Source organism: Alligator mississippiensis, chromosome 10 (genome assembly GCF_030867095.1).
Source record: "Alligator mississippiensis isolate rAllMis1 chromosome 10, rAllMis1, whole genome shotgun sequence".
Taxonomy (NCBI): Eukaryota; Metazoa; Chordata; order Crocodylia; family Alligatoridae; genus Alligator; species Alligator mississippiensis.
Genome location: NC_081833.1, coordinates 36780055 through 36795908, shown reverse-complemented (window position 1 = coordinate 36795908; position 15854 = coordinate 36780055). Strand labels below are relative to the sequence as shown.

The following is a 15854-nucleotide window of genomic DNA, read 5'->3' as shown; positions in this document are numbered from 1 at the left end:
TCTCCGTCCACTCACTCCCAGTGACCCCAGCCCTGCGGTACAGGCAGGGGGCAGTGCACAGCCCTGACATGCTCACTGGCAGGGAAGAAGCTAGTGATGAGCGTGGGGAAAAGTGGCCCTGTCCCATGGCTGGCGCTCCCTGCTGCAGCTGCTCACAGCCCGCGTGGGGCTGTCTGGAGCAGGCACAGGCAGCCCCAAAAGGGCTGCAAGCGGCTGTAACACTGGGCACAGGGCACGTGAGGGGCCACTTTTCTTTGCACTCAGCACCAGCTTGTAACCTGGCCCTGCTGCCAGCTTGGACCCCATGCTGGCCCTGGGCTCGCCCATCAGAGCTGCATGTGGTAGCAGCAGCTGCAGGCCTCCTGCTTGCTGCACCGGGCAGTGTTGGCTGCTGCTTCCCACCCAGAGCTCGCTTGTGTACTGGGCAGCACAAAGGCAGTGATGGCAAACATTGCTCAGTGCGGCAAGCGGGGGGCGGGGGCACAGCTGCTGTCGCCACGTGCAGCCCTGACGGGAGCATCACTAAATGATGGCACAGTAACAACAGCACTGTAGGGGCATGTATAGATGGCACAGAATTTTACTCCTCAGTAAGCTCAAAGCACATTAATAGCACATGTAGACACTCTTTTGATCTTATGAGATCTGCATACAGGTTTATTCATTTTGCAGTCCACAGAATATAAAGGATCATATTTCTACATGCAGTTTTACTTGCTTATGTCTTTGAGGAAATATAAACATTGAGGGAGAACTCTCTATCTGTAAAAAGTAAGCTACATTGGAGCAGATTCCATCTAGTGCTACAGTTCACCTGCTTATCTACTCAGGAAGTGATAATGTTGCAACAAGTTACCCCATTCTTTCAGTCTCTATCTGTCACTAGACTCTTCATGTGGGTGGGAGATTTGGTTAGTGGTTTGGTTTTGGAAATCAGGCAGCTGAATGAGAAGATGTTGAGTTTCTTCAGCAGCACATTGTTATTGAATAGTGTGCAGCTACATTAATGATCTTATCTGGCCCCAGAAGCTAAGCAGTCTTGGGCCTGGCTAATATTTGGGTGGGAGAGCACACTAGAAATCTAAGTACTGTTGATACAAGCCAAGGAGTCATGGTAGAACAGTTGGAAAATGGCGAATCAGATAACTTTAATCACCTCCATCATTGCTGCTGAGCAGAGAGAGGCAAGTAAAAGGAAGGAAATTGTTGTCGCATTGATGGCCATTAGGTGACTCCCATGAACTGAACTGTATGAACTCATATGTGATTATGAGTATCTTCAGGGGTATAAGCCTCTCCTGAAATATTAGATTAAAGGCTTTGGACTTTTGAGCCACTGATCTTAATCAACGATCTTGTTGGAAGTGAAGCATTAAACTCTATCAATTTATTATATAGACAAATAGTTTTTTCACACTGACTCTTATTCCTATTTTAATTATCCAAGTCATTAAATGCAATAAATTATCAAGAAAGGAGGTATGTTACAATGGTCTGGGCTTGGAAAGGAGGAAGAACTGCAGAAACTGTCAGCAAATTCAGGGCCTATTAGCAGGAGTCTACCCAACTCAAGGAGGTGGCTGGCCAATTTCACAGATAGATCATGCCGCTGACCACCATTTTCAAGGGCTTATCATGGCTGGGGCTTCGCCCAACACCTCTGATTGGCTGAGGGGACCTTTCCCCGCTACTGATTGATGGAGTGGGCTGTCCATTGTATGTTCCCACTGACTGGCTTAGAGGACTGTCTCTCATACAGCCCCATCCCTTCACCACTGATTGGTCTTATCAACCAATCAGCAGTGAAGGGCAGGGATAGCAGGCATCTTGCCTACTCACCTTTGTGCCAGCAGCCCTCTTTCCCCCCTTTCCCCCAGGTGGACTATGTGGCCAGGAGGACTGCTGGCTTCCACTGGGGAGCCAGTATTTTATTTTTAGTATGTTATTTTTTCCTGTGGATTTCACAGAGTTCGTCTGATTTTGTGATTTCCACAAAATCTGCGCAATCACAATTTGGGTAGGTCCTTACCTATTAGTCTTTCTGAAACATAAAGAAAAGAGAAATTAAAATTTGCCAGATTAAGATTGTCTGAAACACTGATAGGAGAGAACCACACAGTATGTGTGCAGTTTCCTGCAGCCGGTTACTCCTACATAAATCTTACTACTTTTCTTTTATGCTTTATTGACTTCTACTATACGGGGGTACAGTGCAGTGTGGTGCAGACAGCTGTCTTGCATGTAAGGAGAGCAGAGGAGCTCAAAGAACATTTAATTGCACAGAGAAGTCTTACCTGCAAACTGAGAAGATGGAGACTGAGTTTCTTGTTGCTGGTTTAAATTTCCTACAATAATTAATTGAAAATAAAATAAAATTATCACCAGTAACAAGGCAAAAATGGTCTACACAAACCCCTTTGCAGCATCATTGGCCAATCAAAACCAAAGATAGGCAGAAAGTGCCGCTCTCTACCAGATCATTGTCTGGCAGGCTCAAGACACTAGTTACCCTAGAGCTTTCCATTTGCTCTAACACACAGTTAACCTGTTTTTATCATGGATAAGTGAATCTCAACCTTTATACCAGTGGTTCTCAAACTTTTTAGCCTCAAGGCACTCCTCAGTAAATGCCAGCACTTAGCTTTCACTCATTTTTTCCACTATGGAAAATAATAGAGCAATTATTTTGGTGCAAAGAATTCAGAAAGGCCACAACCAGTCAGAAATGTTTTTGACACCAGCCCCTAATGTCTATGAAATCTATGACATTTTCAATGTGCTTCATTGTTTCTGTATCAACAATGTGTTAGTGCCTCATGGTTGTTAGGTAGAAGACAGAGGTTTCAGCAGCTGAGTATTTTTTCTTATGCTCAGGAATATGCAGTTTTTATTGTGGAGGAATAAGCAGTGTAGCTGGATGATATTGCTCAGTCACCAAGTTATCAATATCCTCTTTAGATTTCAGACTTAATGCTTCATGGAAATAAATAGGACAGCTCATTATTCTCACAGCCTTTCTTATTTCAGACTGAGCTGGCAGTACCGTGATCTCAGTGCCTTTTTTTTTTAACATTACTACTACCAATCCCAGGTGTCAGCAGGAAGCAGAGAGGCAGGTAGTGTGCCTCTGGCATTGTGTCCAAACCAAGAACAATGTCCAAATTAATACTAATATATTAATACATACATTAAAGGTACACATGAATAAATACTGATTTTGTAGAGGCTCCCTTCAACTAACTGCTGTAAAATAAATACATAGGAACAATAGCACTAACATTTTACATAAGTTAAGAAACATTTTTTAAGAAGTCACTGAACCCTGTGACTAAAACGTCTCAGCCAAAGCTCTGGAGAAAAGTACAAGTCAATTATTGTTTCTAACCTATCCCTAGATACAGTCTTTCACCCACTTTCTGCTACAGTTGCTGCTGATGCATTTGACTGCCTCTTTATGAGTAATGTGGTTGCAACAAGATAACTTTCACAAACCCTCTGGTAAGAAAAAATGTCAGTTACTTGTATAACTTCCCGCTACAGCCAGGTAGAAGGCTGAAGAGAACCAGCTACAGAATAGTGAAACCCTGGCTTCAGTGAAGTCAACAGGAATTTTGCCAGAGATATCCACTGTGAAAAGGAAATGTTGGGATGTTGCCCTGGGCATCAGGAAGTGTTAAATAAATGTTTTATATATATACAATACACAGGGAAAATCAATAATACCAACAACAATGTATGTTAGCAGCCTCCAACTTTCTGGCTTTGAAGGGTGGATGAGTGGTTTGGGTTTGGAGAGTTGACCCATGGATCCAGTCCCATGCCACCCCAATCCAGCCCCACACTGCCTGCTGTCCCAATCTGGCTGTGTATCACACACCTACTAGCAGCGCATTGATCACCTGCCAGATCCTGTTGTGTGCTGTCCCCCACCCCAGTCTGGCCTCCCACCAGACCCACACCATCCCAGTCTGGCCATCTGGTGTAATCTGGTCTGAAAGGCCATGTTATGTGACCCATAGGACTCCCCATGGCTCCAGAAATTTGGCAGCAGTGGAGCAGCAATTAAGATTGCTGCCATACCACCAGTGCCAAATTTCCAGACCCCTGGGGAGCCCTGATGCAGCAGTATCCATGGGCTGGATAACATGGCTTTATGGAATGGATCTGGCCCATGGGCCAGGGGCTGAGCACCCCTGGTATATGTGAATCAAAGGTCACTTTCTGAAGCTACCTTAAGCTACCTTCTTATAAATGCTACTTAGAATCAGATTGAAACATGGCTTCCTGTCCTGTGAGAATTTTTGAGATTCTGAATGTTTTTCAATCATGAATCAAAAAAAAGTCAACCAGGCAAAATCTTCTAACTTCAAAATCAGAGGGGGTGAGGAAGGGTGGAGGAAGGGTGCTTGGACTATATAGATCAAAATATTTAAGTTGATTTCAAGTTATTTACATTTTTCATCTTAAATTTCAAAAAAACAATGAAATCACTTTATTTAAAAATGTTGAAAAGATATTTCAACAACTATGAAATTTTCTTTTTTTCAAATAAGAAATGGCTTAAAAAACAACTCTTTCCCACAGACAGTTTCATTTTTGAAGATTATACATTCTGGGCATATCTACATATGCATCAATGTGCACTTTTGCTACTGCACATTAAATTTAGTACCTCTAATATGAGGTACTACATAAATGCACCATAGGCTGCCTTGATGCACAGCAAAAGTGCATGCCTTTTTAGTGATGCTTAATGTACAATAGCCTATTTCTACTGAGCATTAGCATATTAGCACTGTTTTTGACGTGACACTTTAATGCACAGTAGAATAGGCTACCGTGGATGACACATGTAGACGTGCCATCTCAGATGAATAAATAGCATACTCAAAAAGCTCCTAACCAGCTCTGGGGCTTAGGTGTTACTCCATATGTGCTTCATATGCAACAGCAGCCCAAGCAGGGAGTGGAGCTCAGAGCCCAGGGCTTGGGCACTGCTGGGGGAGTTAGGGAGCTGCAGACCTGGGGGACAGCCACAGCTGGACCTGCATCCTGGTAAGTGAAGGTGGCAGGGAAAGCTCTGATTTTCCATGATAAAACCCCCAAAATCAAATGCCAAAATGTATAGGTATTTAGAGTTTATTTTATTATAGTGACAGTATAGTAGGCTTCCAAATTGCTTTAAAATGGTACATTTATCAATATAATATTGTGTTCAACTGATACCTATATATATAGTGGCCTTTCCTTTTAATTATGGAAAAACATTAATTTTGTTTTTTTAACTCCAAGAATTTGTGATTTTTTTATCATAGAAAACCAGGATCCCTGCTTATCATGTTTCCTGACCACGTTAATCACCCTTTTGTCTTTTCACTCAGTTAGGCAACCCATACAGCAGAATGCATTGTCTTATTAACATTACAATCAGATGTAGCCCATATCTAGAAATCACTTCATTATCTTAGAAAGGAGATTTTGCCTTTGTGGACACTTCCAGTTGGATACTCATTCAAATACAGGCCCGGAGCATTTTAGCTCTGAAGCACTGTTAACCCTCAGTTAGTCAACCTCAGTCATAGTAAACATATTGACACCGCCCAAAATGACACATGCAAAATTATAACAGGCTGCCTAAAACTCACACCTGTTCTCTGCCTAGACACACTATCCAATATAGTGCCCCCTTACATCAGGAGGAAAGTAGCAGGTGACTTAGACTGGCAAGTACAAGAGTCAGACGACCTCCATCTGCTATATGGACATCAACCAGCCCACCATCATCTCTCATCAAGAAATAGCTTTTACACTGTACCACACCATTGGCCACATTACCAAAAGCAGCCAGAACTACCCTCTGGCAAAAACAATGGGCAAAACTAGGTGACAAAGCTGCTGAATGGAGCTGGCGAGGAATCACCCCCAGTGAGGAATTAGCATCCAGCTCCAACTACAACTGGCATACATGACAGAGTTTGAACAGATTGAGTGGGTCTTGGAGAATGCAACTTTCTCATGAAATCGAGGGGCCTCTATGCAACTGACAAATGTGTTTGTCAGGAGAAGCAAACCATGGATCATCTCCTGAGATGCCCTGTAGCAACACAATGCACCCCACATGATTTGGCAACACAAACACAAGCAGTGGCGGGTGCAGAAAATTGGGAACAGACCATATAGAAAGGCTGGATTGCAGATACGATGATGAAGAAGTCAACCTTGCATGATCAGGCCCATGCTTGACAAAATGGCTATCATTTGAACTGATGTATATGACTGTCTCCCACTGTATTTCTATTCAATATCCTTCTATCATCCCTAAAAAATCAAAATCATTTCTGCCATTGCTCCATTGAAGTCTATGGAGCTGCATCAGTATTTAATTTAGCTCATCAACTTTAACATGGCTAGACCTCAATGGGGTGATGTTAGGGATAAAGATTCTGGGTGCTTGTTTGGGAAGAAGTCAGTGGGGATTATATTCCAGTGTGAATTTGGGCTGATCAAACTCCCACCTCTTCCTCCTTTACCTTCTCCTGCAGAGCTCATGAGTTGTATCTCCAGGTCCATGGGGAGGTTGCATTCCATGCAGATGCACTGAACAAATTGCTTCTGAATGGTCAGTTCTACGTTTTCAAGCCTGTCCAGGAGCTCTGAGACCTTCTGTTTGCAGTCAGTGATGTCATCCACATATTTCAGGTCCACAAGGGGGAGGAAATGCTTGGCTTTCATGATCAGCCACTCAGAGTTATGACTGAGGAACTCCACTAGTTGTGGCCGAACTTTTGCTATGACATGCTGAAGGTCCAAATCATCCATCTGGAGTGGAACCTGGAAGGAATGAATTTGATGACTTAGTTGTTGAAAGCAAGGGACACCTACCCACCTTTACTGCAATTTCAACAAATCACAGCTGCCTGGAGTTATCTGGCAGCTTACAGAGGTGCACTGATATATCGGTCACATATCAGATTGGCACTGATAACAGGAAAATTCACATTATCAGCAATCATCTTTTTTTGTCCAGTAATGTCACCGATAAATGCTGCATACATGTGTTCAGCCACAGCATGCACACGGCAAGGAATGCAGCCCGGCAGCTTGGACAACAGCCTCCAGCCAGTAAGTCTGTCAGGGGAAGGGGCATGGGGGAGGGAAAGGGGGTTGGGGGGGGAGATTGAGGCCCCCACAGTGAGGAAGGGAGTGGGGCAGGGGCAGGCACTGCTTAGCTGGACTGGGGCACAGGATGGAGCCATGGGCAGCTCATCCATGGGGCATGGGAGGGAAGTGGGGTGGCTTCCTTCCGCTGTGCAGCCCCGCAAGGGAAGCATGGAGGGCATGTGCCCCCCCCCCCAAATTTGTGTGCAGAGCAAGGGTGGGCTGCCCTCTGTGGGCTCCGGGCCAGGGGTGCACCAGCCTCTTCCTGGATGGGGGCTGGGACAAGGCTGTTTTCGGGGCAGGCGGGGGCATTTTTCTGTTTTTAGATGACTAATCATAACAGCATAATCTATAACAGTGGTCTGAAACTTAAGAGACTTCAGAAAGAAAAAAAATTTCAATACTAATAGTGTTTCTGGGTGTGTCTACATGAGACGCTTTACTGTGCAGTAGGCTAATCTACTGCACAGTAAAGCATCACTATGTTACCATGAGCTGAGCTACTGCACAGTAAGATAGCCTAATGCACAGTAAATCTACTACCTGTATCCAGAAAGGACCCTGGCAAGGTGTGGGGCTTAGGGCAAAACAGCCTGTGCGGGGCCCAGACACAAAGAAGCTGGCTGGGGAGAGGGAGGTGGTGGTGAGCAACAGGACACAAAGCTGGCAGCAGCTGGGGGGGTGGCAAGTGGCTGGACACAAAGCTGGCAGTGGTGACGGGGGGGGGGTGACAAGCAGCTGGACATGAAGCCGGCAGCGGTGGTGGTGGTGGTGCGGAGTCACCAGCACTAGGCGGGCCCTGCAGGCAGGTCTGTAGCCACTTCACCCAGCTCTGCAGGGGCCCCCAAAGCGCAGGGCCTGGGGTGGTCACCCTGACAGCTCTGCCTGTATCTAAAGGTAGTAGATTTACTGTGCATTAGCTATTCCACAGTAGTGCAGATGTAGATGCTGACTGGGAGCAAATTTGCAAGGGTGGCTTTTTAGCAAACACTGGCTGGGCTTTAAGACCCCAGCTTGACCCTTGGGACCTGGGCCAGCTGATGCCTGCCCCTGGCCACTGCATGCTGGCGTGGTGGACACATGATGGCTGCAGCAGCACTGCAGAGCCCTGGCCTGGTGCCCAGGCCTCTGCCAGCTGCTCTTTGGCGGCACATGCTGGCTTCAGAGTCCCACAGGCTGTCATGTATGAACAGGAGAGGGATGAGGAGTATCACACCTTCCAGGACAGGCTCTTCACCGTGGAGGAAAGACACACTGCCCTCCTCAAGAGGATGCTGGAGGCATAGGAGAAGCAGGTGGCCGTGATGGCCCAGGCAGTGAAGGCCATGGAGGAGGACTGCTGAGTACTGGACACCATTTGGGCCCTGCCAGTAACCTTCATGTTGCCCACCGCCCAGCCCCTGGCTCCGGCTGCCACCTGGCAGCCACCCACCATTAAGCTGCTGTCCCTGGCCCCAGCTCTGCCCCACCTGCTGCCTGGCAGCCAGCTGCAGCCCCACATCAAGCCCATTGGTGGGTTTGGGTGGAGGTCCAGCAGTGCCTGAAGTAGCCAGGGTTCCTTGCTCCTGCTCCTGAGCTGGATCCCCCAGCAGCCAGGCCACCCACTTAGGCTGCTGCCCACTGCTCACCTGCCTGCTGTGTGGTCCCTGAGTGGGAAATAGCCCCTGGAGGAGGGGAAGCAGGCTGGACAGTACCTTTCCTCACCCCTGGTTAAGCCCCCAGGCCACTGGTCTTGTCTTAGTGTCTGCACCTGCAGCGGTGCTCCCAAAGGGCAGGGTGCCAGGTGCCTCTCCCCAGGCTCTGCACCACAGGCACCTCCAGCCCACCATTCCCTGCAACACTGCACCAACCACATTCTTGCAAATAGTTGCATGGGGAAAAAGGTGTCTTATTGTTGGTGGGTGTTGGGATTGGGAGGAGCTATTGTTGGGGAAGGAGGGCAGGATGGAGTGTGTTGTCATAGAGGGAAATAAAGATTGTTGATTCAAAATTGCCCAGAGTGAGTGTGGTTTTGGGGGTGCACTATGGGCCTGGGGTTTGTGGGCAGCAACCCAGGTGCCCTACTGCAGAGGGTGGGAGAGAGGGTGGTCTGTGAACACTTGCAGATATGGTACCCTGTCAGCCACTGCCAGGGGGCAGGGTGGAGAGCATCCATGGAGCACTCGCCACAGACTCCCGGGACAGCATCCCCAGCCAGGCTGAGCCTATCTTGCCAGAGACCCCTGCCAAGCTGAGCCTGTCCCCACTGAAGACCCCTGACAGCCTAAGCTAGCCTCCCCTGGAGACCTCTGCCAGGCTGAGCCTGCCCCCCTGGAGACTCCTGTCACTGAGGCAGCTGCATTCAGAGCCTGCAGCTCCTCCTGGCTGGTGCAGGAGGTCAGAGCAGGGCAGGAGTGGACCTGGATCTGCTTAATCCTATAAGGAGCAAATCTGCTCCCAACAGGGGGCACATGTAGATGCCTTCCCAGGGCTGAGTTACTGCATAGTAAATGACTGTGCAGTGGCCACATCTACACAAGATGCTGACTGCACCTTTCCAGTAGCTTAATACTGCTACACAGTAGCATCATATCATGGTTTTTGCTATGTGACACTACTGCGGAGTAGCATTGGGCTACTGTGCAATCACGGTCTGATGTAGACACAGCCAGGAAGCCTAAATAACATTAATTGCACACATGATATTAATTGCATTAACTGCACCAACTTTGGGTTCTGCTAAATTTGACTTCTCATTTTGTCTTGATAATAGACCATCTGGAAGGCTTGGACTTGAATGTTTACATTACATTTTTATAAAGTTAGACTGTGTCACTCACTCTATTAGGCTCTATGGCAGGTTCATGGCCAGGTTGGCGACATGCGACCTTTTTTGTGCCGTCTTCTGTTCCCACTCACTTTTCTCCTTTGCCACTCCTAAAAAAATGTCTTACTTGCATTTCTCTGTGGTAGATTCCTTTTTGGATCTTCTACCTGCATGTTGGAAACATATCCAAATGTAATTGTGGGTTTTCCTCCATGTCCTGTGGAATTACTAAACTGCTGGCATCACATTTTCAGCAAATGTTGGTTCTTGGATGCATTTATGTACATGTAAGTGGATATCTTTTCCAGTTTTGTAAGGGGAGAGAGGTCAATTGTTAACAGAACAGGATATAAATACACATAGAAAACAAATTGAAAGGACATATAATTATGGGAATTACAGATATAGAATGGCATCAAAGGACTTGTAAGAGCTTTTCATTTTTAGGTAACTGATTCAAATTCAGTAGCAATCAAAGAATTTTACTATCTGATGACTGATCAGAAGCCTACAGGTCTACATGAGATGCTAACAGTGCAGTAGCCTAATAATACTGCGTAGTAGCGCATCACAGCACAAACAGTGCTAATATGTTAGTGCACAGTATTATTAGGCTATTGTGCAGTGGCATTACTAAAAAGGTGTTCACTGGCACTACTGCACACTAATTCTGGTTACTATGCATTTCTTTAGTACTTGATTATACAAGTATTAAATTAAATACGTGGTAACCACTGCACATTAATGAATGTGGAAATGCACCCTATAAGAAGTTAACATTGGTGTGTTTGGTACATTTCAAACAGACAGGTTTTTGAAATGCTGTGTGGAAGGCCATGTTACCTAGAAGCTAAAGAGAGGACAAAGAGGTAAAACTCCTGGATTCTCCTTTGAGAACTGTCAGCTCTGGGACTTTTGGTAAGACAACTAACCCTTTTTGTATATCAGTTTCCACCTGGTGGTAATAGCAATTGGAGCAGCAAGAGACGTGTTTGGTGAGCAGAAAGGATCTCCAGAACCTTGGATGTGCCAAAAAACTCTAGAGCACCAGCAGTGCCACAAAATCACCAACACAACTGATCCTAAAAAGCACCTCTGTAGGTGGTTATAGCAGAGATGTTCAGAAACAAAAGGGCCATGAAGACCAAATTCCCCTCCCACTCTCCCTCAATAGGAAGAGTCCTATCTAGCCCAGGTCTGAAGTTTACTGATGGTGGCTCGGTATAGGGAAGTTTACAGTGGGTGTGCCTACATGTGCTCCTGACTACACAATTGTTACTGCGCAGTCATTTAGTACTTGTTAAAGCACTTGCTAAAGCATGTACTAAATGACTGCACAGTAACTAGTTCAGGTGGTGCACAGGGCATTTCCACCCCACTGCACAGTAGCAACAAGCTATTGCAAGTGGCTTGTTGCTACTGTGCAGTAGGGTCAGCATCACAGTTCATGCCGGCTAATGCTACAGCAATGTAGCTCATTGCTACCATGATATAGCATCTTGTGTAGACACAATCACTGTTAACACTTAACAGTCATCACTAGCATTAACCATTGAAATAAATCAACAAGGAAGTCTATCTCAGCATTTCATATTGATGGTTATCACCATGGTATCTTGGACTCTCCCAAGAATGCTACCTGTACTTCAGACTGCCTTTTTGTCAGTCAAGACACCTTTTGTCATCAGTAACTTTCCTTACTATGAGACTACTTAATCAAGGGACTGTATTGTGGGCAAGTCAATGCAGAAATTGGTCTGTGTGGCTGAGAGAACAAAACCAAGTGAGTATGCAGCCCCTGGTAAAGGCTGAGGTCTGATTCAAAGCTCACTGAAGTCAATAAAAAGATTCCCACCAAAAACAACAACAGCAGTAACAATAAACTGACCTAGTGAGCCACTTTTCCAGAAATCACTATATCTGCCAGTAGATGGTACTGATGAGCCATACTGATGTAATCTTTTTATGTAATCTTTTTTATGGTATATCTAGCTTTTGCAAACTATATCTAACTGAATACTTAAGGCAACTTGCTGGTGCTGGGAGGGGTGTGGTATGTGTGTGTTAAGAGATGCTTGCAGAGCACAGCATGTGGGATGCGGAGGATTCCTGGAATGCCTCCCTAACACCAGCAGGATAATGTCTCCCTGTCACCTGTAAGATAGCAAGAAGTTCAGAAAAAGGTCTCATTATAATGCTAAAAATCACACCCCTGGGCAGAGCAAAAGTATGTTAATGAAACATATATGTATGTAAATGTAATACATGGCTAAAACATAGGTATAGAGACATGCTCAGTAGAGAACGTCTTATGTCAGTGGCTTGTAACCAATCACTGAGCGATACACTTGCAAACGTATGTATAAAAGGTACCCAAAGGTAGAAACGTGCGTGCTTGTTTTGCGAACGATCGCCAAGCACCCCTCTCTGCGCAGACTTGAAACAATAAAGATTAAGTTGGATCCTCCATCCCTGTGTGTTTATTGGCAAAAGCGCACCGGGCACGAACTCACACTGTCCTTTGGAGACAACAATACCCTTTCTTAAACCCACACATTAAGGTTGTCAAAACCTACCCAGCTCTTCTAAGACCCCACAACTTGTCCCTCTTTTGCTGAGCCATGAAGAAAGATAGGTGTTTTATACGGAGCTGAGGGAACAAGCCCAGCAGCAGAACAAAAAAACCAAAAAGCCCAGATGAAAGGAAGGAGCTCCAAACTATAGCCCAGGGACTCTTGTCAGGCTTAAACCAACATAGGCACAAAGCTTCCCTCACCATTTATCCCTCCTCCTTCCACAATAACCCTTAGGACAGCCTAATTTGTTTTAAGACAGCTTGAAAATGTATTGAAGGGATTATGTTACAGAGTTGTCTGTAACAGCAGAGAACTAAATTCAAAGACCAAAGGGATAACCTCCAGACCTAAATTTTTAAAATCCAGCAAAAGCACCACTGTATCTTGCCAAAGACAGAAGTGATTGTGCAATGGTGGCCAGCCATTTTGGCAGGCATGCTACAAGTTAAGCCCCACCCTCGCCCCAAGTGCTCGCTGCCCCTGCCTGATCTGCTGTTCTTTTCCTCACCCTCACCCTAATATGCCATGAGCCAAAGAGCGGCAGCTACCTGTGCCGCTTCTGGCATGCATGCTGCGGGCTGGCCAACTCTGATGTAACCTATTCATTTATTTGTAAAGCCTTTGAACCTCAAGACAAATTGACTGATTTTTTAAGGCTTTGTCACCAAACTGACTGGTATTTGAAATCGGGGCCAGACAATTTAACAGGTTAATTTGGGCTACTCGTTCTCTCATTCTTCTCAAACTCTAATAACAAATCTTAATCTCACTGCATACATTAGCACAGGGGTCTGCAATGTTTTTGGCTGGAGTGCCAAAAGTGCCCCAGCCTCAACTTCTAAAATGTTGTGTGCCAGGGACAGACAGTGGGGGAGCCACAAGGGGCCTGATCCTTGTTGGGACAATGCAGCCTCGGTCCCTCCCCTACTGTCTGCCCAGAGGTGTGTGTGCACCTGCCATCAACGACAAGCCTGGATCTGCTTAAGCCATCTGCCCAGAGACAAACTTCTTAGAATGGGATGTTTCAATTTTTCATTTTGAAATAGCTTTACATTTTGATTTATATACTATAAATAATAATTTAAATGAAAAAGCAGAAATAGAAACCAAACATTTAATTTTTCAGATTTACTGGAAACAACTTTTTTTTTCCAAAAAACTGTTTTGTGTCAAACTTCAAATTTTTTTGTTTCACTTTTGACTATGAAGAGATACAAACACTGAAAGGTTAGAATTCCTTTAAGAATAGAAATTCCAAACTTTGACCAATTCTTCTTGTAAGTCTTTACAGACTATTATTTTGCTCTCCACAACTGAGCAATTAAATTGGCTTTACCATGTACTGGCCTGGCATTTACTCAACCGATTAGTTCCATTGTTTTACAAGGCTTCTTGCACAAAGCTGACAGTAACGCTTAATAGGATTGAAGGTCATTAGTCCGGAAGGGGAACCCTTGTAAGTAGAATAAAAATTGAACATAAATCAGGAAACTGGGTACAAAAATCAGTTCAAAGCATGTGCTGTATTTCAAAGCTTTTGTCCAAGCAGAACATGGTAAAACAATAGCACAAGGGAATCCAACATGCCAACATATAACGCAAGATAGCAAGCACCAAGCATCTCCTACTGGCCCCGATCAGCCATAGAGGCATTGAAGGTCAAAGGAATCATTCTGAGTTCCATCGCAAAAATGCTCGAGTGGCAAAGCAATCAAAACAGAGTGCAAAAAACCAAGGTAGATGCCGCTTCTCACCTAAGGCTTGAAACACAAGCCAAAAAAAGTGAAGTGACTGTCATGAGTCTAAGTACTGCAGAAACTTCTGAGTATGTGTACTTACCAATGAGCATGTACGCACCAAGGGAGAGAAAGAGAAACAAACCGGGGTTGACAAAGAAAAGAAAGACAGTCTCTAAATGAAAGAGCTCCTGAAGTGCACTCTTCAGTTCCACTCTATCGTCTGCAGATATCAGTTACACTAGTGAATTTATCACGCTGCCACTGCGGCACACTAATTATGTGCCAAATAAGTAAGACATGAGGCTGAACTAAAACTGAAAGTAAAAAAACGGTAAGGAATTCCCCAGTTGCAACTGTACTATGTATGTGATCAGAGCGCAGTTAGCTCATACACAGACATACAGAGGGAGCCTAGTAAGAACCTCTCCCCAAAAACAGCTTCACCCAAAGGTTGTTTGCAACCATATTTCATTCAGGGTCTTGACTCTGCTAAAGGGATGCAAGGAAGTTATCGCAGAAAGGGAAACCCAGCACAGCTGCAGCGATTGCTGCTCTGGTTGAACTTTTAATGAACAAAAAACTCTATGCACTGGAACTTTTTCTCCTGTATTACCAAGAGTGAACACAACCTCAGGATATTTAAAAATATTTTTAAAAACCCACACAACATCTCAAAGCTGAACTCCATCTTTTTAGATTTGTCACCAGATTAGGTGAAATCTTGGACAGTTGGGGTTACAGCAGGAGTGGGCAAAATATGGCCCACAGGCTTGTATCTGGCCCATGGCTGCCCCTGTTGCACTCTGCATGGGGTTGATCCCCACCCGCTCTGGCCTGGGGCAGTTTGTGCTGCACTCCCACCCACCCTTGGCCTCAGCACCAGCCAGCATGCACAGCTTCCTAGCAGGGCTGCTCCCAGTGCGGTCACAGCTGCCCAGGTGCTGCTCACCTCCACCCTGCCTCCAACAGCTCCTCCTCCTCCTGCCCCTGCTGTGCCACTCTGGATGGTGGGATAAGGGGGGGAGCAACAGCTAGGCAGCTCCTGCCCCAGCATGTGGGGCTCCAGCTCCAGCTGCCTTCCACCCATTCGGCCACCTGCAAGTGGCTGCTCATAGCACTGGGCAGGCAGAGAAGGTAGAAGGCCTGGAGCTGGAACTAGAGCCCGGTGCTGGGCTGGGAGCTACCTGGCTGCAACTCCGCCCCTGCTCAGAGTGGCCCAGCAGGGGCAGGAGGAGGAGCAGCCACTGGAGGCAGAGGGAGTACAGCAGTATCTGGGTGGCTACCGCAGCAGGAGCAGCTCCGCCGGGAGGCTGTTTGTGCTAGCAAAGCCTGACAGGTGTGGGTGGGAAAGTAATGCAGACTGCCCTGGGTGGGAGCAGGCAGGACTCAGCCCCATGCAGAGTACTGTGGGAGCAACACCAGGCAGGGTGGAGATGGACTGCACTGCACTGCCTGTGGCAAGTGCTGCTGCATGCACCCCTGCTTCCCCTCCCACCCCATACTCTGGCACACTCCCAGGACCTAGCACATGGGCAGTCGTCCCCGTCCCCCACACACCCTCAGAGAATATACAAG

At 46.1% G+C, this 15854-nt stretch overlaps 1 protein-coding gene across 1 annotated transcript in view; it reads right to left on the bottom strand.

Annotated features, from left to right (window-relative positions):
• The window catches only part of NLRC5 (NLR family CARD domain containing 5), a 99418-nt gene extending 90879 nt beyond the window's left edge, over positions 1–8539 (bottom strand). Inside the window, exons 1-2 of the mRNA XM_059713294.1 lie at positions 8375–8539; positions 6452–6831 (exon numbers count right to left, since the gene is read on the bottom strand). Coding sequence (XP_059569277.1) covers positions 6452–6831; positions 8375–8539 — 545 coding nt within the window. The remainder of the gene's footprint in view (positions 1–6451; positions 6832–8374) is intronic.
• Between the last annotated feature and the right edge of the window lie 7315 nt (positions 8540–15854).